General features: G+C 61.7%; 13 protein-coding genes across 13 annotated transcripts; 10 read left to right on the top strand and 3 right to left on the bottom strand.

Moving 5' to 3' along the window:
• Positions 1-135: 135 nt before the first annotated feature.
• Positions 136-801, top strand: OSTLU_35431 (predicted protein; the record flags this gene model as incomplete). The annotated part of the gene is made up of 1 exon (XM_001418789.1): positions 136-801. The coding sequence occupies one exon, from the start codon at positions 136-138 to the stop codon at positions 799-801; it is 666 nt and encodes a 221-aa protein (XP_001418826.1).
• A 691-nt stretch (positions 802-1,492) lies between these two features.
• On the top strand, positions 1,493-2,188 carry OSTLU_8154 (predicted protein; the record flags this gene model as incomplete). The annotated part of the gene is made up of 2 exons (XM_001418788.1): positions 1,493-1,990; positions 2,093-2,188. Coding segments are annotated over 2 exons (594 nt in total), but the record flags the coding sequence as incomplete, so codon positions are not given.
• Positions 2,189-2,262: 74 nt separating this feature from the next.
• On the bottom strand, positions 2,263-3,183 carry OSTLU_92973 (predicted protein; the record flags this gene model as incomplete). Its single annotated transcript, XM_001418559.1, has 1 exon — positions 2,263-3,183. One exon carries the CDS (start codon positions 3,181-3,183, stop codon positions 2,263-2,265), a length of 921 nt encoding a protein of 306 aa, XP_001418596.1.
• Positions 3,184-3,672: 489 nt separating this feature from the next.
• Positions 3,673-4,944, top strand: OSTLU_32441 (predicted protein; the record flags this gene model as incomplete). The annotated part of the gene is made up of 1 exon (XM_001418787.1): positions 3,673-4,944. The coding sequence occupies one exon, from the start codon at positions 3,673-3,675 to the stop codon at positions 4,942-4,944; it is 1,272 nt and encodes a 423-aa protein (XP_001418824.1).
• Positions 4,945-5,573: 629 nt separating this feature from the next.
• On the top strand, positions 5,574-7,400 carry OSTLU_1178 (predicted protein; the record flags this gene model as incomplete). The annotated part of the gene is made up of 1 exon (XM_001418786.1): positions 5,574-7,400. A coding segment is annotated over one exon (1,827 nt), but the record flags the coding sequence as incomplete, so codon positions are not given.
• A 118-nt stretch (positions 7,401-7,518) lies between these two features.
• On the top strand, positions 7,519-8,721 carry OSTLU_87673 (predicted protein; the record flags this gene model as incomplete). The annotated part of the gene is made up of 1 exon (XM_001418785.1): positions 7,519-8,721. A coding segment is annotated over one exon (1,203 nt), but the record flags the coding sequence as incomplete, so codon positions are not given.
• Positions 8,722-10,224: 1,503 nt separating this feature from the next.
• Positions 10,225-10,581, top strand: OSTLU_8826 (predicted protein; the record flags this gene model as incomplete). Its single annotated transcript, XM_001418784.1, has 1 exon — positions 10,225-10,581. A coding segment is annotated over one exon (357 nt), but the record flags the coding sequence as incomplete, so codon positions are not given.
• A 629-nt stretch (positions 10,582-11,210) lies between these two features.
• Positions 11,211-14,255, top strand: OSTLU_35547 (predicted protein; the record flags this gene model as incomplete). Its single annotated transcript, XM_001418783.1, has 3 exons — positions 11,211-11,285; positions 11,379-11,543; positions 11,571-14,255. 3 exons carry the CDS (start codon positions 11,211-11,213, stop codon positions 14,253-14,255), a joined length of 2,925 nt encoding a protein of 974 aa, XP_001418820.1.
• Positions 14,256-14,334: 79 nt separating this feature from the next.
• Positions 14,335-14,727, top strand: OSTLU_35741 (predicted protein; the record flags this gene model as incomplete). The annotated part of the gene is made up of 1 exon (XM_001418782.1): positions 14,335-14,727. The coding sequence occupies one exon, from the start codon at positions 14,335-14,337 to the stop codon at positions 14,725-14,727; it is 393 nt and encodes a 130-aa protein (XP_001418819.1).
• Positions 14,728-14,734: 7 nt separating this feature from the next.
• OSTLU_15984 (predicted protein) lies at positions 14,735-16,127 on the top strand (the record flags this gene model as incomplete). Its single annotated transcript, XM_001418781.1, has 2 exons — positions 14,735-16,000; positions 16,104-16,127. 2 exons carry the CDS (start codon positions 14,735-14,737, stop codon positions 16,125-16,127), a joined length of 1,290 nt encoding a protein of 429 aa, XP_001418818.1.
• A 234-nt stretch (positions 16,128-16,361) lies between these two features.
• Positions 16,362-18,956, bottom strand: OSTLU_15983 (predicted protein; the record flags this gene model as incomplete). Its single annotated transcript, XM_001418558.1, has 2 exons — positions 16,362-17,990; positions 18,051-18,956. 2 exons carry the CDS (start codon positions 18,954-18,956, stop codon positions 16,362-16,364), a joined length of 2,535 nt encoding a protein of 844 aa, XP_001418595.1.
• Positions 18,957-19,104: 148 nt separating this feature from the next.
• OSTLU_32433 (predicted protein) lies at positions 19,105-19,777 on the top strand (the record flags this gene model as incomplete). Its single annotated transcript, XM_001418780.1, has 2 exons — positions 19,105-19,288; positions 19,413-19,777. 2 exons carry the CDS (start codon positions 19,105-19,107, stop codon positions 19,775-19,777), a joined length of 549 nt encoding a protein of 182 aa, XP_001418817.1.
• Positions 19,778-19,818: 41 nt separating this feature from the next.
• Positions 19,819-20,817, bottom strand: OSTLU_15982 (predicted protein; the record flags this gene model as incomplete). Its single annotated transcript, XM_001418557.1, has 1 exon — positions 19,819-20,817. The coding sequence occupies one exon, from the start codon at positions 20,815-20,817 to the stop codon at positions 19,819-19,821; it is 999 nt and encodes a 332-aa protein (XP_001418594.1).
• Positions 20,818-20,836: the final 19 nt, after the last annotated feature.

Genomic DNA, 20,836 nt, shown 5'->3' with positions numbered 1-20,836 from the left:
CGAAGCGTGTCGGCGTTGACGCGACGCGATTCGTCATCATCAATCATCATCGTCAGCGTCCACCCGCGCGCGTCACTTTCGCGCGATCCGCGCGAACCGAGCGAACGAAGCGACCGAATAAACGACGGCTTCGACATGTCCGCCGCCGCCGCCGCGCCCGCGCTGCGCTTGCAATACTTTAACATCGAAGGCCCCGCGGAGAAGATTCGATTGACGCTGTCGATCGCGAAGATTCCCTTCCGAGACGACCGCGTCGCGTTCGAGGACTGGCCGAGCGTGAAACCGACGACGCCGTACGGACAACTGCCCGTGATGTACGTCGACGACGAAGCGATGGCGCAATCGGATGCGATTTTGAGATACTGCGGACGGTTAGCCGGATTGTACGACGAACAACGCGCGAGCGAAATCGACGAGGCGGTGTCGCTGGTGGAGGACATGCGCGAGTCGTGGTACCCGAACTTGGCGGTCGGCATGGCGCCCGAGAAGTATAATCTCGAGAAAGGGTCGGACGCGCACGCGGCGACGACGAAGGCGATGCGAGAGCGCTGGATCCGCGAAGAGCTTCCGCGATACTGCGGCTTCATCTCCAAGCGCGTCGCGGGCGGCAAGTTTCTTTGCGGCGACCGGGTGACGATCGCGGATTGCGCGTTGGTGCCGCTGTTGCGCAGATTTCGCAGCGGCGGGATCGATCACGTGCCCAAAGAGTGTCTCGACGCCTTCGCCGACGTCGTCGCGTACTACGAAAAGTTTCACGCCATTCCGGAAGTCGCCGCGTGGTACGCCGCCAAATCGGCGTGAACCGACGGAATCAAACCTTTATCGATCGACGTCGACCGACTCGACCGTCGCGCGACGCGCGCGACGCGATGACGCATTTTTCACTTTTGTAAGACGCGCCGCCGCGCCGCGTCGCTTTACGCTTTACGACAGCGCTTTACGACACATCGCCGCGACGCGCGACCGCGCGACCGCGCGCGCGATGTCCTCCCGCGTCGGTGACGTCGGCGATGACGACCCGTCGTCGTCCGCCGTCGTCGCGCGCGCGCGCGTCCTGCGCGAGACGCTCCGCCGCCGGGACGACGACTACGAGGTCGACCGACCCGGCGCGCGCGCGTCGCTCGACGCCATCGTCGCCGACCCCGCGTGGCTCGCCGAGTACGAAGAATTGAAGCGCCTCGAACGCGCGCTCGCCGGTGAACCCGGTGAGGGGCGCTGCGCGCGGTACGTGCCGCGAAAACGACGGTTTTGCGCGGCAAAGGCGAGGGACGGCGGGACGATGTGCTCGCGGCACCGCGCGTTCGAAGAGGGTGATGCGGACGAGACGTTGTGTCGAGACGCGAACGAAATGTTGAACGTCGCGACGACGACGACGACGGAGGCGGCGACGACGCACGATGGAAAGAAGAAGAATCTGAATCGACGAATGAAGAAGATGACCAATCCGATGTCGGCGCCGTTTCAGGCGCCGTTGACGCTCGACGAAGCGTATTGGTCGAGCGCGTTCGGAGACGCGCGCGGACGGCCGCTGTTAGTAGACGTCGGCACCGCTAAGGGCGGTTTCATTAAGGCTTTATCAACCGAACGCGCGGAAGCGTTCACGCGAGCGAAGCAGGGCGTGGAGTTTAATTTATTAGGGGTTGAAATTTACCCGCCGCTGGTGCGGCAGGCGAACGCGTGGGTGCGGGCGAATGAGGCGCGATTACGTCTGCCCGTGCACTTCGTTTCAGCCAACGTGAACGTATCGTTGGAGAGTATGAACTTACCGAACGTGCGCGCGGTGTGCGTGCAGTTCCCCGATCCTTGGAGTCGAGGACGACACTTCGAGCGGCGCGTGATGACGCCCGAATTCGCGCGAGCGCTCGCGAATGTCCTTCCGAGCGGTGGCGAGCTCTTCTGTTGCTCGGACGTGAAAGCGTTGGCGTCTGAAATGTACGATGTCGTTGCCGCGAACGATGACTTTATCATCGACGAAGCGACGTACGCGCGAGTGGGGGATATGGACGAATCCGAGGTGCCCGCTTCTTTGGACGACGTCCCGGAGCACGACGCCGCGCACAAATTTGAATGGGAACCGCTTCCGGACGTAAAGCCGGTTCGAAATCGACGATGGCTACGGGCAAATCCGTACGAGGCGTTCACCGAGCGCGATATCGTGTGCGAAGGCAAATGGCGACCGGTGTATCGTTTCGCCGTCGTGCGAAGGTGAAGCGTTCGGCAATCGGTACAGTTTAGTTTTACAGCAGCGCGTAGACGTAGAATTTAGACGACGATTAGGTTATCTCGTAAAGCCGTGATGTTTCGCCCGTCGACGTCCAGAGACACCGTCACCTGATCCCCGCGCGTCTCGACGACGATTCCCCAATTGCCGTTGAGCGACGCGTTGCGCATGCGCGCCAACACGACGCGCGAGCCGACGCGAACGCTCGGTCCCAGCGCTACGCCGAGCAATTTTTTCACGCCTCTCGTCGCGCACGCTAAGCCGCGCATCGTTTCTCGCTCAAACGAGGCCACCATGAATCCCACGGCGGCGCCCGCGCCGTACAGATTCAACGCCGTCGGCGACGAATCCATCAACGCCAAAATGACAATCTCCGCCACGCTCGCCGTCTCCGCCGGCACGTCGATGAATCCAAAAAAGCTCACCCGTCCGCGATATCCTCTCGCGTAATCGACCCTCGCCCGATACGTCTTCAGCGCGAACACGAGCCCCCCCGCGCCGCGCCAGCACGCGTCGCCGTATCCGAGCGCGCGCGCGCTCGCCGCCGCCGCCGCGTTCGTCGCCATTCCCAGCGCCAGCGCGAACGCCACCGTCGCCGGCGCGCTCGCGCGCGTCCCGACCGCTTCCCGCACTCGCCGCTCCGTCTCCGCCATCTTAGCGAACATCGATCCCGCGAAGCACGCCACCGCGAAGTCGCTCTCGTGCGAGCACGTCGCGAGCGCCGCGTCCCGAAGCCTCTCCGCGGCGCCGCCGCGCCCGCGCCCGCGCGCGCACATCGCGGCGCTCGAAACGACGCGCGCGGCGTCCCCGATCGCGCCCGGCGCGCGTCGCGCGACGCGCTCGACGAAAACGACGCCCAGCGTCGCCGCCGCGCCGACCGGCTCGAACCCGAACGCGTCGCGCGTCGCCCGCCAGCACCGCGCGATCGCCTCGAGCGAGCGCCAGGCGAGGTAGTAAAACATCGGGTCCCCGCACGCGCCGTCGCGGCCGCGCGCGCGCGCGCGACCGCGCGGTCCGGGCGCGAACATCGTTTCGGAGTCACAGCGCGTCGCGCTGTGATGTCCGACGACGACGACGAGATCGACGCCTGGCTCGATTCGAGCGACGACGACGAGGCGAGCGAAGGCGTCGACGGCGACGCGCGCGACGCGTCACCGGAGACGCGCGACGACGACGACGAGAACGACGATGATGTGTTTGACGGAAAGAATGACGATGACGACGACGACGACGACGCGCGCGACGGGCGCGACGGGAAGGCGGTGACGCCGGAAGAGACGACGCGCGACGATGGTTCGTCGTCGGTGACGGACGACGCGGATCGCGCGGCGAGCGAGGGCGAGACAGAGACGACGACGACGACGGAGACGACGACGGAGACGGAAAAGGCGTCGACGGCGAAACCGCCGCCGTTACCGCCGTTGGACGCGCCAGACGTGGGAAAATTGGCGATGAATTTGGGTGGATGGGCGAGCGCGAGCTTGGCGAAGGCGAAGGCGGTGGTGAAGGAGGCGGCGGCGTCGGACGCGGCGCGCGCGCTGCGAAGAGACTTGAAGACGTTTTCGTCGCACGTCGTCGGCGACGATGGCGCGCGAACGCGCGTCGTTCGCGAAGACGATGACGACGCGGAGGATGGAAACGAAGACGCCCGAGATGACGCGCCGAAGACGGCGGACGCGGTGCGGCTGGCGGAGACGTTCGCATCGGGCGCTTGGGCCGCGTTCGGCGGCGCGGCGAACAAGGCGAAGCGCGCGTTGGAAAACGCTGAGGGAGTGATTGAAAACGCAGCGAGTGACCCGAAGACGTTCGCGACGAACGTCACGAAGAAGACGCAGAGCGTGGGTATGGGGGCTTTTAGCGCGCTGACGTCGGTGGTGAAGGCGACGGCGGACGTGCTGGCGGGGGATGAGGACGACGACGAGCGCGCGGCTGCGATTTTGGTCGAGCGTCTGGCTGACTTCGGCGCGGCGACAGCGCAAGCGCACGTTGAAGTCGCGTGTGAGCGCGCGATGGATGCGTTATTGAACGGCGCGTCCGAAGACGCGCAGCGCCGTGTTCGAGAGCTCGTTCGAGAGCTCGACGCGACGTTGACGGCCGAACAATCCACGGCGAACGCGGCGCCGCCGGCGTCGCCCGGTGACCCGGCCACGCTCGTGGCCGTACCGCTCGGCGACGATGCCGCGCGCGCACACGATGTCGAGTCGTCGGTGCTCGTCGCGCTCATCGCCGCCGTCGACGCGAGAGCGGAAGAGATTGGCGAGACGCTCGCGAGCACGTCTGGATCGAGCCGCGACAACTTTGCCGACACCGTCGCTGCGTTCGAGGAGGCGCTGGACGAACTGCGCGACGAGTGCGTGTGCGACGGATTAGCAAAACTCTCGACGACGACGCTCGAAAAAATCGTCCGCGTCGTCGATTCCATTCGCGGCGGCGATTGGCTCGACGTCGACCCCGTTCCAGCCGCCGTGCTCGCGCGCGAACGCGTCGCCGGGTACGACGACGACGTCAAGATTTTTATCGAAGCCACGAAAGAGGCGACGACGGCGCTCGCGCGTCGCGCGCACGATGCTCTTCGAGACGTTTGGCCTCGAGACGCGCCGACGCTCCTCGACGTCGCCGACGCCTCGTTCGAGCAACTCGCTCGCGACGAGCGCGCGTGCGTCGACGTCACGCGACGAACTCTGCGTCAGCTCGCCTGGGTCATCGCCGCGAGCTCCAAATAGCGGTGAAATAATTACTATAATTAAAGCGCGTCGCCACGCGCCGTCGCGTCGTTCGTCGCGCGCGCGATGAAGAAATCGGCCTCGGCGCACGCACTCGGCTGACGGTTACGCGAAGACGGTCACACCGCCACAGCGCCGCGCGCGCGCGCGGCGTCCGCCGACCTCCCTCGCGCGATCGACCGCGCGATCGACCGCGCGCGTCGGTGATCATGGCGCGCGGTGACGCCGCGCGCGGCGGTAAACCGGCGCGCGTCGAGTTCTCTCCAGCGCTTTCCGCGAAACAGCGCGCGCAGTTGCACGCGTTCTGTGAACGCCACGGCCTCGAACACGCCTCGCACGGCGACGCGGGAAGCGACCGAAGAATCGTCGTCGGGGACCTGAGCGCGAACGCGCGGATTTATCGAGAGATGGTTTGCGTGCGGGACGAAGACGTGGTCGAGGCGCTGCGTCGACGGCTGGGCGTCTCGGCGACGCTCGAGGAATTGCGCGATTTCGGCGAGGACGCGAGCGATGGGGACGGTTTGGCGCGCTGGACGAAGAAAACGATGGATTTGCTCGAACTCGAGCGCGAGGCCGAGGAGGCGCAGGCGCAGGAGATATTGCGAGGGCTATCTCCCGAGGCGGCGGCGAGACGCGGTCGAGCGCTGTTGGGATTGACCGCGACGGATCTTCGCGGCGGTTTGCTCGGGCAGACGATCGTGACTTTAGAGCTCGCGAGTCGGCCGAATGGTTCGGATGCTTTGCCGTTGCCGCCGCATAAGCTGAGTCCGCACGATGTGGTTTGCTTGAGGCCGAATAAGTCTTCGGCGGAGGGCGAACCGCTGGCGAGCGGCGTCGTGTATAGAATTCGGGATACGCAAATCGAGCTCGCGTGCGATGACATGCCGGACGAGCTCAGCGGCACGTTACGTTTAGAACGGTTATCCAACGAGGCGACGCACAAAAGGTTGGTTTCCGCGGTCGAGCGAGTAGGGAAATATGGGGGTTCGAGCGACGCGAAACAGCCGGGGGCGCATCTAGTCGGCGTCGCGTTCGGGGACTCCAAGCCTCGAGTTTCGAAAACTGGGAAAGAGGTCGAATGGATCAACACCGCTTTAGACGCGTCGCAGCGTGGTGCGATCGAGCACGCGTTGCGCTGCGTAGACTTTGCACTGATTCATGGACCTCCCGGTACGGGCAAAACGACGGCGGTGGTCGAGTACGTGGCACAGGAAGTCGCGCGCGGCTCTCGCGTGCTCGCGTGCACGGCCTCAAATATAGCCATAGACAACTTAGTCGAACGCTTGATGAAAATCAAGCTTCCCGAAGGAGGCGAAATGCGCCTGGTACGCGTCGGTCACCCGGCAAGATTGCTGCCGTCCGTGCTCGCGGCGTCACTCGAGGCACAACTCCTGGCGAGCGATAACAGCAAGCTCGCTAAAGATTGCGCAAAGGAGAGCAAAATATTGCGTAGAAAGTTGTTGAAGCTCAACGACAGAAAAGATCGCGTCGAACGGAACGAAGTTCGCAAGGAGCTGAGAGTGCTAGCAAAGGAGGAACGGAATCGTCAAAAGGCGGCGATGAGGGATGTCGTCGACGGCGCGCGCGTCGTGTGCTCAACGCTCAGTGGAGCGCTGTCGGGAACGTTGAAATTTCAAGATTTCGATGTCGTTGTCATAGACGAAGCCGCCCAGGCGCTCGAAGCCGCGTGCTGGGGAGCAGTCTTAAAAGGTAAGAAGACTGTGCTCGCCGGCGATCATTTGCAGCTTCCGCCTACGGTGATCTCGGATGAAGCGCAGGCGAAAGGATTGAGCGACACGCTTTTTCAACGGCTTCACGACATGTACGGCGATTTAGTTGCTCGTATGCTTACCGTGCAGTATCGCATGCATGCTGATATCATGACGTGGTCCTCGGAGGCGATGTACCAAGGTAAGCTCACTGCGGCGGAATCCGTCGCGACGCATCGACTTCGAGGCGACGGCGAGGACGACCCTCCCGTTTTACTCTTGATCGACACCGCCGGCTGCGATATGGACGAGCGCGTAGAAGAGGATGGCGAAAGCAAAGAAAATCCCGACGAAGCGGCGGTGGTAATGGAAGTGGTCAGGCGTCTCGTCGCTCGCCACGACGTCGCCGTGGACGACATCGGCGTCATCACGCCGTACAACGGTCAAGTCACGGTGCTTCGTGAACTTCGCGCCAGAGACGACGCGCTCAAAAATCTGGAAGTGTCTACCGTCGATGGATTCCAGGGACGCGAAAAAGAAGCCATCATTATCAGCGCAGTGCGTTCGAACGCATCGGGCGAGGTGGGATTCCTCTCCGATAGTCGGCGCATGAACGTCGCCGTGACGCGGGCACGGAAGCACTGTTGCCTCATCATCGATAGCGACACAGTAAGCAGCGATAGATTTCTAGCGACATTAGTGGAGTATTTCGAGACACACGGCGACGTCGCTTCGGCTGCGGCGTACGTGCCGTGATCGACTCGACATTGGAGAATTGTAACCGACGCCGACGACAGCACATGTGCTCACAATCATGCGCGCCTCGATCGCTTTGACGACCTTCATCGTCGTTGTTTCGCGCGCCGTGCGAGTAGACGCGGCAGTTGGATCGTGGTCTCGCGCTCGCGCGACGTACTTCGACGCCCCCGACGCATGGAAGAAGACATTCGCCAAACAAATTTTTGGCGACCTCTATGGCAACGCGTGCGGCTTTGTCAACAAAGGAGAGGGACTAGAAAGCAACGAGAACCTACCTTACGCGCGCGATGCCGTCGCTGCCGTGGCGGATTACGATCTTAAACTCCACGAAGGCGCGTGTGGGTCGTGCTTCGAGGTACGATGCGTCTCCGGATTCGTGCTAAAAGACTTTAGCGGTGGGCGAATCGAGTATTCTCGCGAGCGCGGCTTTTGGGAAGTCGATCCCGACGCTCTCGATTCGTACGGACGGAAGGTTCCAGCGCGCCCGGCGAAGCGCGATGATGCTACGTCGACTGAATACGAGTTCGTGCGGTGCTGGGATGAGTCGCTCGTCATCAAAGTGAAAATCATCGACACTTGCCCGTGCGACTACGAATACGGCACTCAAGAGATCTGCTGTGGTCCGGTACCTCATTTCGATTTGTCGTTTTATGCGTTCGAAAAGCTTGCGCACCCCATTCAAGGAAAGATGAACATTGAGTTTCGTCCGGTGTCGTGCGGCGAAGATTCGAGACGTCTAGACGTCGATCTCGGCGCGCGCGCCCGCGTCGAAGCGAAGATTTACGATGGTGGCCTCGGCGCGGGATGGGCACTTTTGCCGTATCGCGATCGCTGGCTTGTCATCAACCGCGAAGGATACGGGCGTATGGAGTCTTCGTCTGCGCTCTGCGGCGAATTTTCGCCGCGAGGACGCGTCGCGTTTCATTGCTGGCTCTGTGAAATATCGGCAAAGCCATTCGCCAACGTCTCGAGCGTCTCCGTTTGGATTCGCATCTCGTGCACGGACAATTTCGACGTCTCGCTCATCATTGGTCTCAGTCACCGCACGCGAAAGCAATGGCGAAACGGCACCGTCCTCACTCCCGCCGTCGAGACGCAAGTCGGCAGAAAATTCCGTCTCGATCCGGGGTCGTCGTCGTCCGACTACGAAATCGACGCCCAGTGCGGGCGCTCGTTCGTCGTCCCCATCGACGCGTTTCGCGCGTCATCCAGCGATCTCGCACGAGTCAACACGCTCGCGATCGAGGTCCCGAGCGATGTTTCCGATCCCGTCTCCTTCTGCGTCGACGCGCTTCGCGCGCGTTCGTGAAGAAGGCGGACACTACATAGACGAAATCGACACTAAATACTGACACTGTTTACGCATAGACCAAACTTTGTGGATATGGTTGCGCGCTGTCGCCGCCGTATCGCGGCCAGAAGCCGCCGCGTCTCGCGCGCGACGACCCGTTGGCGCGCGCGAAACGCTCGCTCAACGCGCCTTCGCGCGCCCGCGTCGCTCGAACGCCTCGACGCGCGACCCGCGCGCGCGCGAACGTCGCATTCGTGCGCACGAGGCATATCTTTGCCAGCGCGCGCGTGTCGACTTTGAACGATGATTCACGGAGCGACGATGCGCGCGCACGCGCCGCGAAGCGCTCGCGCGCGCGCCGACGCGCGCTTTCTACGAAATGCGCGCGCGCGCGCGGCGATTCGCGGGACGGGGGCGTCGAGGGACGGGATGCGATCGCTCGCGAGGACGCGCTCGGGGGCGTCGAGCGCGCCGGAGCTCGTCGCGGAGGAGGACGATGAGGTCGCCACGGCCACGTCGAGCGGTGAGAGTGTTGTGGTCGGCGGTGAAGACGCGGTCGAGGGCGAAACAGAGGGAGGCGCGTGCCCGTACACGGCGGCGAAGGAGGCGCTGGGGTTCGCGGGACCGCCGCCGACGCGGCCAGACGCGGATGGGAATCCGGCGATGATCGATAGTAAGTCATTCTTGAAGTCGTTGGTGAAGGCAGCGCAACATCCAGTGGGGATGCCGATCGCCATGCTCGATTGGGCGGCGGAGAAAGGCGAGTGCGTGGGGATCAAGAATGCCATCGGGCCGTTTTGCGTGTCGATTTTGGACCCGGAAATCGTCGAGTACGTGTGCTTCACGAATGCGAAAAACTACAGATTACGAATGCTTCCGGACGCTTTCCGATACGTGATCCAAAATAAAGGCATCACTGGGAGCGATGGGCAGTACAACCGCGATCATAGATTGATGTGCCAAAAGCCGTTCATCAACTCGTTTTCGCTGAGCCAGTTTTCGTCGACGGTGGAGGAGCGCATCGCGTACATGTGCAACACGTGGACGTCGGCGGCGGCGATGAACCCGGGTAAGCCGATGGAAATCAACATCGACGTCGACTCTCAGCAAGTTACGCTCGATGTCATCGGCAAGGTTGCGTTCGCGTACGACTTTGAGCAGTGCGAGGCGCACGAAGCCAGAACGCTTCGAGGCGAAGAGGGCAAAAATGATAATATTTCCAAGCTCTTGAACGCGTACAACGGTAGTAGCGAGATCATGGGCGAGCTCTTCATCACCCCCGGGCCGATTCTCAAGCTCCAGAACTTTTTGGGTCTCGGTCGAGTGCGAGAGCTCAAGGAGCAGTACGCGATTTTGGAGTCTGTTGGCACAAAGCTCATGAGCGAGCGCCGAGCGGTGGTTAAGGAGCGCTTAGCGGCAGGTGATGAGGAAGATTATTGTTTGTTAGATGTATTGGTCAAGGCGAAGGATGCCGACGGCAATCCTCTTTCGGATGCCGATTTATGGGGGGATATCAACGACATCATGGCGGCGGGTCACAGGACGACGGCGTCCAACTTTACCGTGAACCTCTGGCACGTGGCGAGGTACGAACACATTCAGCGTGGCATCGAAGAGGAGTTAGAGGCGCTCGGTGGTCGACCGCCGACATTTAAGGATGTGCAAGATGGCCGATTACCTTACACGCAGCGAGTTGTGAAGGAATCGCTTCGCAAATACGCCCCGATCAACTTGTTCCCGCGCCTCGCCGAAGGCGCGGACACGCTGCCCAGCGGACACAAGGTTGAAGCTGGAGACTTTATTTTATTATCCACGTACGCCATGGGGCGAAACCCGAGAGTTTGGGAGAATCCTGAAAAGTTTGATCCCGACCGCTTCACCGACGAGGCGCTCTACGCGCAGGCGGAGAAGCAAGCATCCGCGGTCGCCAAAGGTGATCCCGCGAAGCTCGAGCAAGCGCGCGAGCGCATGCGCCGCCGCATGACTGCTGGTCGCGACTTTACGTACACCCCGTTCGGTGCTGGACCGCGATCTTGCATCGGCGGCGTCTTCGCCTTGCTCGCCGCGACCACCATGCTCGCCAGCACGGTTCAAAAGTTCAAGCTTTCCAAAGCTGGACCCGGTCGCGACAAGCTCGGTGAAGAATTAAACATCATGTACGATACCACCATCTGCTTCCCGGAAGGTGTTTGGATCAATCTTGAACCAAGAGAAGAGCCAGTCGGCGCGTAAAATCGCCGCGCCGCGCCGCCGCTCGATGGTCACTCGCGACGTTCGTCGCCTTCGCGCGCCCGCGCGATCGCGCGAGCAAACTTTGTGTAATACGTTCATTCAAGTTTATTAGCGTTTCACGTCGTCTTCACCGACCGGCTTCCCCACCGCTCGCCGCGTCGAACCGCGGCCGCGCCGCGCCGCGGCGCCGCGGGGGTTTGCACCGTCGTCGCGAATTGCGCGACTTTCCGCGCGTCGTCACACGCGCGCGCGGCGCGCCCGCGAACTTGGACGCGATGGACGCGAACCTGTACGATGAGTTCGGAAACTACGTCGGCCCCGAGATTGGATCGTCGGACGACGACGACGACGTCGCGCGTCGCGACGAGAGTCGGGACGATCGCGCGGCGGCGGCGACGAACGCCGCGCGCGAGGACGCCCACGACGCGTCCGACGCGAGCGAGGACGACGCGATGGACGATGATGACTTGAACGCGTCCGCGATCACGCTCGCGGAGGATAAAAAGTACTACCCGACCGCCGAGGAGGTGTACGGGGAGGGCACGGAGACGCTCGTGGAGAACGAAGACGCGCAGGCGCTCGAGACGCCCATCGTGGCGCCGGTAAAGGTGAAGAACATCGAAGCCGCGGGACAGAGATACGTGGGAGGAAGCGTGGGGGCGCAAGTGCAGTCGCAAGACGCGGAGGTCGCCATGAAGGTGAGCGAGGAGTTCCTGGTGGGCTTGCACGGGGAGTCGCGAAGAATGGGACGCAACGTGTGCGTGGCGGGACATTTGCATCACGGGAAAACGACGCTGTTTGACATGCTGCTCGAGTGTTCGCACGACGTGAATTATGACTGGCTGGCGAACGATAAGCAGCTGAGGTACACGGATACGAGGATGGATGAGCAGGCGAGAGGGATTTCGCTCAAGTCGACGCCGATGACGCTGCCGTTGCAGACGAGTCGAGGGAAGACGATGGTGTTTAACGTCATGGATACGCCAGGACACGTGAATTTTAGCGATGAAGTGACGGCATCGATGCGGTTGGCGGATGGAGTGTTGCTTGTCGTCGATGCGTGCGAAGGTGTTATGACTTCGACGACGCGACAAATCAAGCACGCGGCGCGAGACGGTTTGCCCGTGTGCGTCTTCATATCGAAGATTGATCGCTTGATTGTCGAGCTCAAGCTTCCGCCCGCGGATGCCTATCACAAGCTCCGTCACACGATCGAAGAAATCAACGGCTTGATCGAGACGTTTTACACACCAGACGCCGACGGAGCTCTGCCGACGGTGAGTCCGGAAAACGGCAAGGTTTGCTTTGGGAGCGCTTTGTACGGATTTAGTTTCACCTTAGAATCGTTCGCCAAACTCTACGTCGATGTGAACGGCGTGTTAGTCGATCATAAGGAGTTCGCAAAGAGGATGTGGGGCGATGTGTATTATCACGGCGATACGCGGATGTTCAAGAAGAAGCCACCGCCGGGCGGCGGCGAGCGCACCTTCGTGCAGTTCATCCTCGAACCGTTGTACAAAGTTTTCAGCCAAGTTGTCGGTGAAACTATTGACAGCGTGTCTGATAAGTTGAAGGAATTTGGCATCAAACTGAAGCCAAAGGAGACGAAAGCAAACACGAAGCCGCTGCTCAAGATGACGTGCCAGAAGATTTTCGGCGCCGCGTCTGGGCTGGCGGATATGCTCGCCGCACACATCCCGACGGCGGAAGAAGGCGCGGCTATGAAGATTGAGCGCGCTTACAGCGGCCCGGTAAAGAACGGTGGCAAACTCGTCGATGCAATGCGGGCGTGTGACCCGGACGCACCAGCCGTGGTGATGGTTTCCAAACTCATCCCAAAAAGCGATTGCTCGGCGTTCGACGCGCTCGGTCGCGTGATGTGCGGGACGCTTAGGAAGAACGATCGCGTTCGTGTTCTCGGCGAAAACTTCTCCCCAGATGACGAAGAAGACAGCGTGGTGAAGAATGTGACGAATATGTGGATATATGAAGCGCGTTATCGTATTCCCATCAAGGAAGCGCGCGCGGGCGCTTGGGTCCTCATCGAAGGCATAGACCAAAGCATCACCACAACTGCCACGTTGGTACCGGAGAAGATGCCGAAAGGGTACGACGACGACTTGTACGCTTTCAAACCGTTAGAGTTCGATAACAAATCGGTGATGAAGATCGCTGCGGAGCCTCTCAACCCGAGCGACTTGCCGAAAATGGTTGAAGGTTTACGCAAGATTACCAAATCCTACCCCGCCTGCGTGACCAAGGTTGAGGAAAGCGGCGAACACACAATCATGGGCACGGGGGAGTTGTTTTTAGATAGCGTAATGAAGGATCTCCGAGAAATGTACAGCGAAATCGAGGTCAAGGTGAGTGATCCTGTGGTTTGCTTTAACGAAACCGTCGTGGAGACGAGCTCGCTCAAGTGCTACGCGGAGACGCCGAACAAAAAGAACAAACTCACGATGATCGCCGAGCCCCTCGACAAGGGACTTGCGCGAGATATCGAGACCGGCAAAGTCAATTTGAGTGCGCCGAAGAAACAGGTGAGCGATTTCTTCAAGTCAGAGTACGAGTGGGACGCGCTCGCTGCGAAGAGTGTCTGGGCGTTTGGCCCCGACGCGGCCGGCCCCAACGCGTTGTTGGACGACACTTTGCCGTCCGAAGTCGACAAAGGATTGCTTGCGGCGATTCGTGACTCCGTTGTACAAGGATTCCAGTGGGGCACGCGCGAGGGTCCGCTGTGCGATGAGCCTATCCGCGAGGTCAAGTTCAAAATTTTAGACGCCGTCGTCGCCGACGCCCCGCTTCAGCGAGGGGGCGGGCAAATCATCCCCACCGCGCGTCGCTGCGCGTACAGCGCCTTCCTCATGGCCACTCCGCGATTGATGGAGCCCATTTACGAAGTTGAGATCCAATCTCCCGCCGATTGCATGAGCGCCATCTACACCGTGCTCAGTAAACGTCGCGGACACGTCGTCAGCGATGCCCCAAAACCTGGCACCCCCGTGTACACCGTCAAGGCGCTCATCCCCGCCATCGAAACCTTTGGTTTCGAGACCGACCTGCGCTACCACACCCAAGGCCAAGCCTTCGGTCAGTCCTACTTCGACCACTGGGCCGTCGTTCCGGGCGATCCTCTCGACAAGACCGTCGTGTTGCGTCCCCTCGAACCCGCCCCCGTCCCTCACCTCGCTCGCGAGTTCATGGTCAAGACGCGTCGTCGCAAGGGCATGTCCGAAGACGTCACCGTGAGTAAATTCTTCGACGACGATTTGCTCATCGAGCTCGCGCAGGCCGACACCGAGCTCGCGGGTCTATTTTAGTTTGTAGTTTTACGACGGCCGCGTCCCGACGCCTCGATCGATCTTCGCGCTCGCGCCGCGCGCCACACGCCGTCCGTCGATGACGCGCGCGTTCCCGTCGCTGCGCCAGATCCTGCTCCTCCAGCGCGACGTCCCGCGCGCCGCCGCCTTCTACGAGCGCGCCCTCGGTCTCCGAATCGCCGTCTGCACGGAAACGTTCGCCGAACTCGCGCTCGATTCGCGCGGTGCGGATTCGACGACGGGAAACGCGCCGACGCTCGCGCTGCAACGCGCCGAGCACGAATCGCAGCTGCAGACGGGGTACACGCCGATATTGCACTTCGAGGTGGACGACGTGCAGACGCGCGTGAACGCGGCGCTGACGCTGGGAGGACGATTGGACGGGAAGATTCAGTACGAGACGCACGGCGCGGTGGCGTGCGTGCGAACGCCGGACGGCCACATGATCGGGATGTATCAATCGACGCCGTAAAAACGACATGCGCACGCGAGGAAGTCAAGAAAAGGGCGCGACCGACGACGGGTTCGGGGGGGAAAGACCGACGTCGAAACGACGAGGACGATGCGTCGCGCACGTGGACGCGGACGCGTTTTTCGCGGCGGTGGAGAAACAAAGGAATCCGAGGTTGAGAGACGTGCCGGTGGCGGTGCGGCAGCATGGGGATATCATATGCGTCGATCATCGCGCGCGGGAGTTAGGGGCGACGAAACACATGAATCCGGACAAGTGTCGGGCGTTGTTGACGCCGCACGGCGGCGAGGTGGTGCACGTGCACTCGACGGACGATCACATGTTGAGTTACGAGCCGTACACGCGCGCTTCGTACGAATTGCACGCGAAGCTGTACGCTGCGTGTGAACGGTTGCGGGTCGACGGTGGCACGCTGATTTATCAAAGAGCGTCCGTGGACGAGGCGTACGTGCAGCTCGAAAACGGTGCCAAGCCATCCCAGCGAGGAAAGGCGTTTGCGGAATCCATACGTCGAGCGATCGCGGAAGAGTGCGGGTACAGCGTGTCCGTCGGCGTCGCGCGAAACAAGATGTTGGCGAAAATCGCTTCGAAGTTAGCGAAACCGAACGGTGTCGTCGTCATTGAAGACGAAGCCGATCTCGAAAGATGCTTTCGCCAACTGCCGAGTTCGCATTTGCCAAAGTGCAACGAACCTTTGATTCGTAGGAACCTCGCGTTGCATAATTTACGCACCGCTTGGGATGTTCGCGAGCTAAACGCGAAGCGGTTGGAGGCGCTCGTAGGACTCACGCGCGAAAGGGCGCTGGCTTTGTGCAAAGCCGCGCATGGCGTCGACGACTCTGAAGTCGTGCACAAGGTGCACGAAAAGAATACGCTCAGCTCTTCGATGACGCTCACGATGGTACCAAAGCCGTTACCAAAAAACGTAGGTAGCGACGTCGGTGTCACGGGTGGACCAGCGGGATGGTACAATCCATTGACGTGCGGCGAACGAGAGAGAATTGGGCTCACTCTCGGCGCGCGCGCGCGCGACTTGTACTCCACCATCAAAGTGCATCAGGCATACACGGAGCGCTGGCCCTCGACGCTCACGGTGAAGATGGCCATCGAAGGAACGTCAGTGCAGTACTCTAAGAGCGCTGCTTTCCCTGTAAAGTTCGAAGACGCGACGTCGGAAACCGCGGAAGACGTCCTGACCAAAAAGGCCACCGAGCTCGCTTTACTCACCGTGGGAAAACGCACGACGGACAAGATTCGTGAAGTCGCCGTGGTCGTGAGCAATTTCAAGTCTTCGACCGGTGCGAGGGAACGCACGAGGGAGGAAATCATGACGGCTGAGGCCGATCGACTTCCAAAGCTCTTTCTTCGCTCGCGAGAACAGCAACTCGAAAGAGACGTGAAGGAGAATGCTCAGCGTCGAGTAAGAGCCAAACGTGCGCGCAACGAACGCTGGATCGAAGCTTTACAGCCGTTACCTCCCGTTGATATGCTCATAGCGCTCATCGGTGGGTGGGATGGTGAAGACGAATGTCCTTTGGAGGTTGAGCAATGTCGCCTCGCCATCAGGAATCGTCAAGCCAAGTGCGTCGGGGATGAATAGAATTTTAGTCGCTAGGCCTCGCCAATTCGTTGTATTAAAACAAAATGATCAAGTGCAGAATGAAGACGTACACGGAAAGCGCAAGACGGACGAACGGTCGTCGTTGCAAGTACACAGATGCTCTGTCAAAGTTACTCGCAACTTCCAGCGCAATCGGGTGGTGGAGCATCGGCGCGTTTGTCAACGACTTCATCTGATTTTGAAGCGGGACGAATGCGTATGAGCCGCCCGTGAGAACTGCGCCCTCGATATCTGTGTCCGCGAAGTCTTCGTTCTTTTTGTTCGTGAAGGAACTCGAGGCGGCTTGGCTTGCGCGAGCGTCCGAGAGCAAACTCTGAAGCTGCTTAATTTGTTGATTCGCCGAATCTAACTCTTGGCGTAGTCCGATGGATTCGTCGGTAGCGCTCGGTGGCGTCGGCGTCGCTCGTTGCGCTTGCAACGCCACTTCCAAACTTTGGATTTGCGCTTCCAGACTTTGGATCTTCGTACGGAGTTCCTTCGCCTGCGATTCCGCCGCCGCTTGCATGTGGCTCGCGTCATCTTGTACCATCGCCAATTGCGATTGCGCTTCGGCGATGCGTTTTTCTGCCTCGGCGACGGCTTTGTTCGCGTCCTGGGATGTCTTGAGTGAACTCATCTCATCGGCGTGTGCCTCTGCTTTCATCTCGGACTCCCTCAATCGTTGCTTCAACTCTTCCGCCATTCGCTCGTGTTGTTCGTTTTGCTGCAACACTCTTTCGCATTCCGCGAGATACATCTCCTTCTCCTTTTCCACCTCTTCGAGCGCCAACCGGCCCTCATCTAATTTACTCGCCAGCCGAATATTTTCAGCCGCCAACGCAGACTTTTCGTCTTCGGCCGCGCTCGACAGCGCCAGAAGTTCCGCCTCGAGACTGGATAATTTCGTCGACTTGGCGTCGAGTTCGGCGTTCAATTCCAACACCCTAGATTCCGCCCCACTCGTCGTCTGTTCCGCCGCGCGCTTGAACGACTCGGCTTGCTTTTCCGCCGACGCTTTGCCTTCGCTCGCCTCTCGCAGCGCTTCTCGAAGCTTTGAGATTTCTTCCTCGCCTCGCGACGCCTTCTCCGCGCCCGCCGTCGCCTCCCGCAGCGCCGCGCGCAACGTCTCTAGCTCTTCCTCCATTTTCTTCGCGACCGCGCGCGCCGCATCCGCCGCCTCGCGTGATTCATCATTCGCGTACGCCAACGCCTCCGCGTTTCGTTTCAACTGCTCTCGCATGACTTCCGCTTCCTCTCGCGCCGCCGCTCGTTCCCCCGTCTCCGCCTTGACCACCTCCAACTCCTTCATCAGCGCATCCCGCGCCTCCTCCGCCGCCTCCGCGCGCGCGCGCGCCGCGTCTCGCTCCGCCTCGATCGCTTTCCCCTTTTTCACCGCCTTGACGAGCTTTTGCTTGACGACGGCGACGTCGTCGTGTTTTTTCTCCGCAGCCTCGCTCGGCGCAGCCTTCTCGTCGTCGCGCGTCGCGCGCGCGTCCTCGCTCGACCGCGCCTTGGCCTCGGCTTTGTGTCGTCGAAACTCATCGAGCTTTCGCTGCCCTCGCGCGTGGTCCGCCGCGCGCGCGCCGTCGTCGGGCATCGTCGACGTGTGCGGCGCTTCGGAAGTTGAGTTTGGTTTGGTCGCGCGCGTCGACGCGCGAGCGTGCTATGGACATTCGTGCTATGGACTAAGTCTGGACGGGCGCTAACAGATGTGCCGACGCACGAATCGCCTCGCCGGATCGCTCTTGTTGGCGAAGAAACCGATGTACGCGCTGGCGACGACGACGAACGCGACCCACGCGATGGAGACGTTGCTGAGCGCGACGCCGTTCAAATCGCGACGAAGGAACGGGTACGCCTCGCCGAAGGCGTCGAGATCGTCCGTGATCTCGAGGAACTGCGCTATGAGTTTCGATATCTTCACCGCGGTGGCGTGCCCGACCGGGGCGGCGGTCATCGGTATCGTCAATAAACGCCCCGGCGGCGCGGCGGATTTGATCTCGCGCACGCGCTCGATGTACTTGGTCTTCCACGTCTCCTCGTCCGGCGTCGCGCTCCCGAACGCGCGCTCCCACACGCACGGATAAATATCGCAATAATGATAATCCTCGTTCCCACACGTCGACGCCGTCGACCGCGTCGCCCCCGCGCCGCATCCGCACGCGTCTCCCAGCGCCTTCGCGCTCTCCGCTCGCGTCCTCGCGTGCTCCCACCACTCCGTCGCCATCGTTTCGAACAGCACCACCTTAAAGTCGACGCGATCGCTCATGACGTCCTCGATCGCGTTCGACACCGGCAACCACCCGACGAAATCGTAATCCTCCAGCGCGCTCGTGTTCGTGCTCGCGTCCAGGCAATACGACGTCGCGAACCGCGCGTCGCTCTCGCGCGCCGTCCCTCCCCACGCGCCCCGCGTCGTCGCCGTCGCGCCCTCGAGGACGCGGAACCCGAGATTCGCGAACCACGCCGCCGCCGTCGCCTCGATGTTCGGGTCCATTCCCGCGCTCGCGACGCGCGCGCGCGCGCTCACGTGCGCGTTCAGCGGCGGTGTCTCAACACCCTGCGACGAAGCGCGCGCGATGCGCGACGCCGCGAGCGCGCCGACGAGCGCCGCGAGCGCGCCGCGCATCGCGCCGCGCGTCGATCGCGCGCGCGCCGCGTCGCCGCGTCGCGAGTCCGAGTCCATCGCGTCGTCGCGCTCTGCCGATGCCGATCGACGACGCGATGGTGTTGGACGCGACGCGACGTCGGCGACGCGACATCGCGCGACGCGACCGATGGCGCGCGACGACGCGGCGCCCGCGTCCGGCGACGCGCGCCTGGCGTGCGTCGATTTCGATCTCACCGTCCTCGCGCGGCACTCGTTCGCCGAGCGCGTCACGGTCGAGCGCGTCGAGGCGCTCGAGCTGCGCGACGTCGAGCGAGAGTTCGTCGACGTCGAGTGCTTTCGAGCGTTTTTAGGTGCGACGAGAGACGAAGAGGCTCGACCGCGAGATTCGAAGCCGCGGTCGAGCGCGCGCGCGGTCGACGGACGCGACGACGACGACGAGACGACTGACGGACGCGACGACGGCGCGGGCGACAGAGTACGCGAATCGACGAGGGATGGATGTGAAAATAACGAGTTTTGGCAAGTATGCGGTCATACAAGCGTACGTCGATCGCGTGTTGGGCGAGGGGGCGATGACGCGAGCGGACATTTCGACGCCGAGTCGCGTCGGCGTGAAGGATGGGTGCGCGGTCGAGGGCGGGAAGAATAGACAAATAGAGGAACTTTTGCGCGAAAAGTACGGTGAAGACGCGTGGGAAAAGTTTAGGGGTACCGTGGTGTTGTTCGACGACGACGAGCGGAACGTTGAGGCGGCGATTCGAGCGGGATTTCGCGCGACGCACACGCCGGATGGTTTGACGAAGGCGGCGATTCAAAGCGTCTTCGGCGACTTTGATTGATTGTATTCGTGTTGTTTCTATAATAATGTACAATGTATTTGCTATGCGCTATCGTTGTCTACCCCGAGCGTTTTCGCGAGCCACGGCGCGCCGGAAGCCGCGTCCGCTGGCTTTTTAAAGTAAAACCAATCCTTTGTCAAACTCGCGAAATCGCCGTACTCGTCCGCGACGCGACGCCAATTCACCTCGGGCCCGCTCAAAATGAGCTCGTTCCATATCGAACACGCCCCCGCGCGCCAAATCGTGACTTCATCCGACGTCGCGTCCGCGAGCGCCTGCGCGCACGCGATGGCGTCGTCCAGCTTCGCGCCTTTCCCTCGTCCCGTGCTCACGTTGGCCACGACGCGACCGCCCGGTTTCAGTCGCGCCGCCAACGCCTCCCACGTCGCTTTATCCTTCAAACACGCCACCACGACTGAATTCTCATCGAAACAATCGACGATGAGTCCATCGAACTCGATCTCGCTCCGCGCGCACCCCTCGAACGCGTCCCCCGTGACGACGCGCAACCTCCCCTCGCGTTCCAAATCCCCCACCGCGAAGTGTCGTCTCGCCAGTTCCACGATGGCTGGATCCAGCTCCCACCCGATCATGTCCACGTCGTCGTGATGTCCCGCCATGATTTCCGCGCACGTGCCCGCCCCCAGGCCTAATATTCCGATCGTCTTCTTCCCTCGTCTCGCCTCGCCCTCGAGCGTCGCCGGCAGCGTCGCGAACGCGTCGAACACCCCGCCTCGCCCGACCGCGCGTCCCGACCGCGACTCGCGTCCGTCGTCTCGTCGTTCGCTCAGCACCGCGTCGGGCGCGTCCGCGCGCGTCAGCACCAGCGCGCCCGCGAACGCGGCGTTCGGGCAGTCGCTCGACACGCGCTCGACGAGCAGGTCGCTGCCGAAGCGCGACGACGCGCGATCGACGACGACGGTCCAGGACGACGCGCCGTCGGCGTTCGACGCGCGTCTCCGCGCGTCGCGACGGCGCGCGAGCGCGCGCGTCGGCTGCGCGCGCGACGCCGACGCGAACGCGAACGCGCGCGCCGACATGGATGCGGACGCGACACTC

The sequence above is a fragment of the Ostreococcus lucimarinus genome, chromosome 7 (assembly GCF_000092065.1).
Source record: "Ostreococcus lucimarinus CCE9901 chromosome 7, complete sequence".
Classification (NCBI taxonomy): domain Eukaryota; kingdom Viridiplantae; phylum Chlorophyta; class Mamiellophyceae; order Mamiellales; family Bathycoccaceae; genus Ostreococcus; species Ostreococcus sp. 'lucimarinus'.
This window is presented reverse-complemented; position numbering and strand designations above follow the sequence as displayed.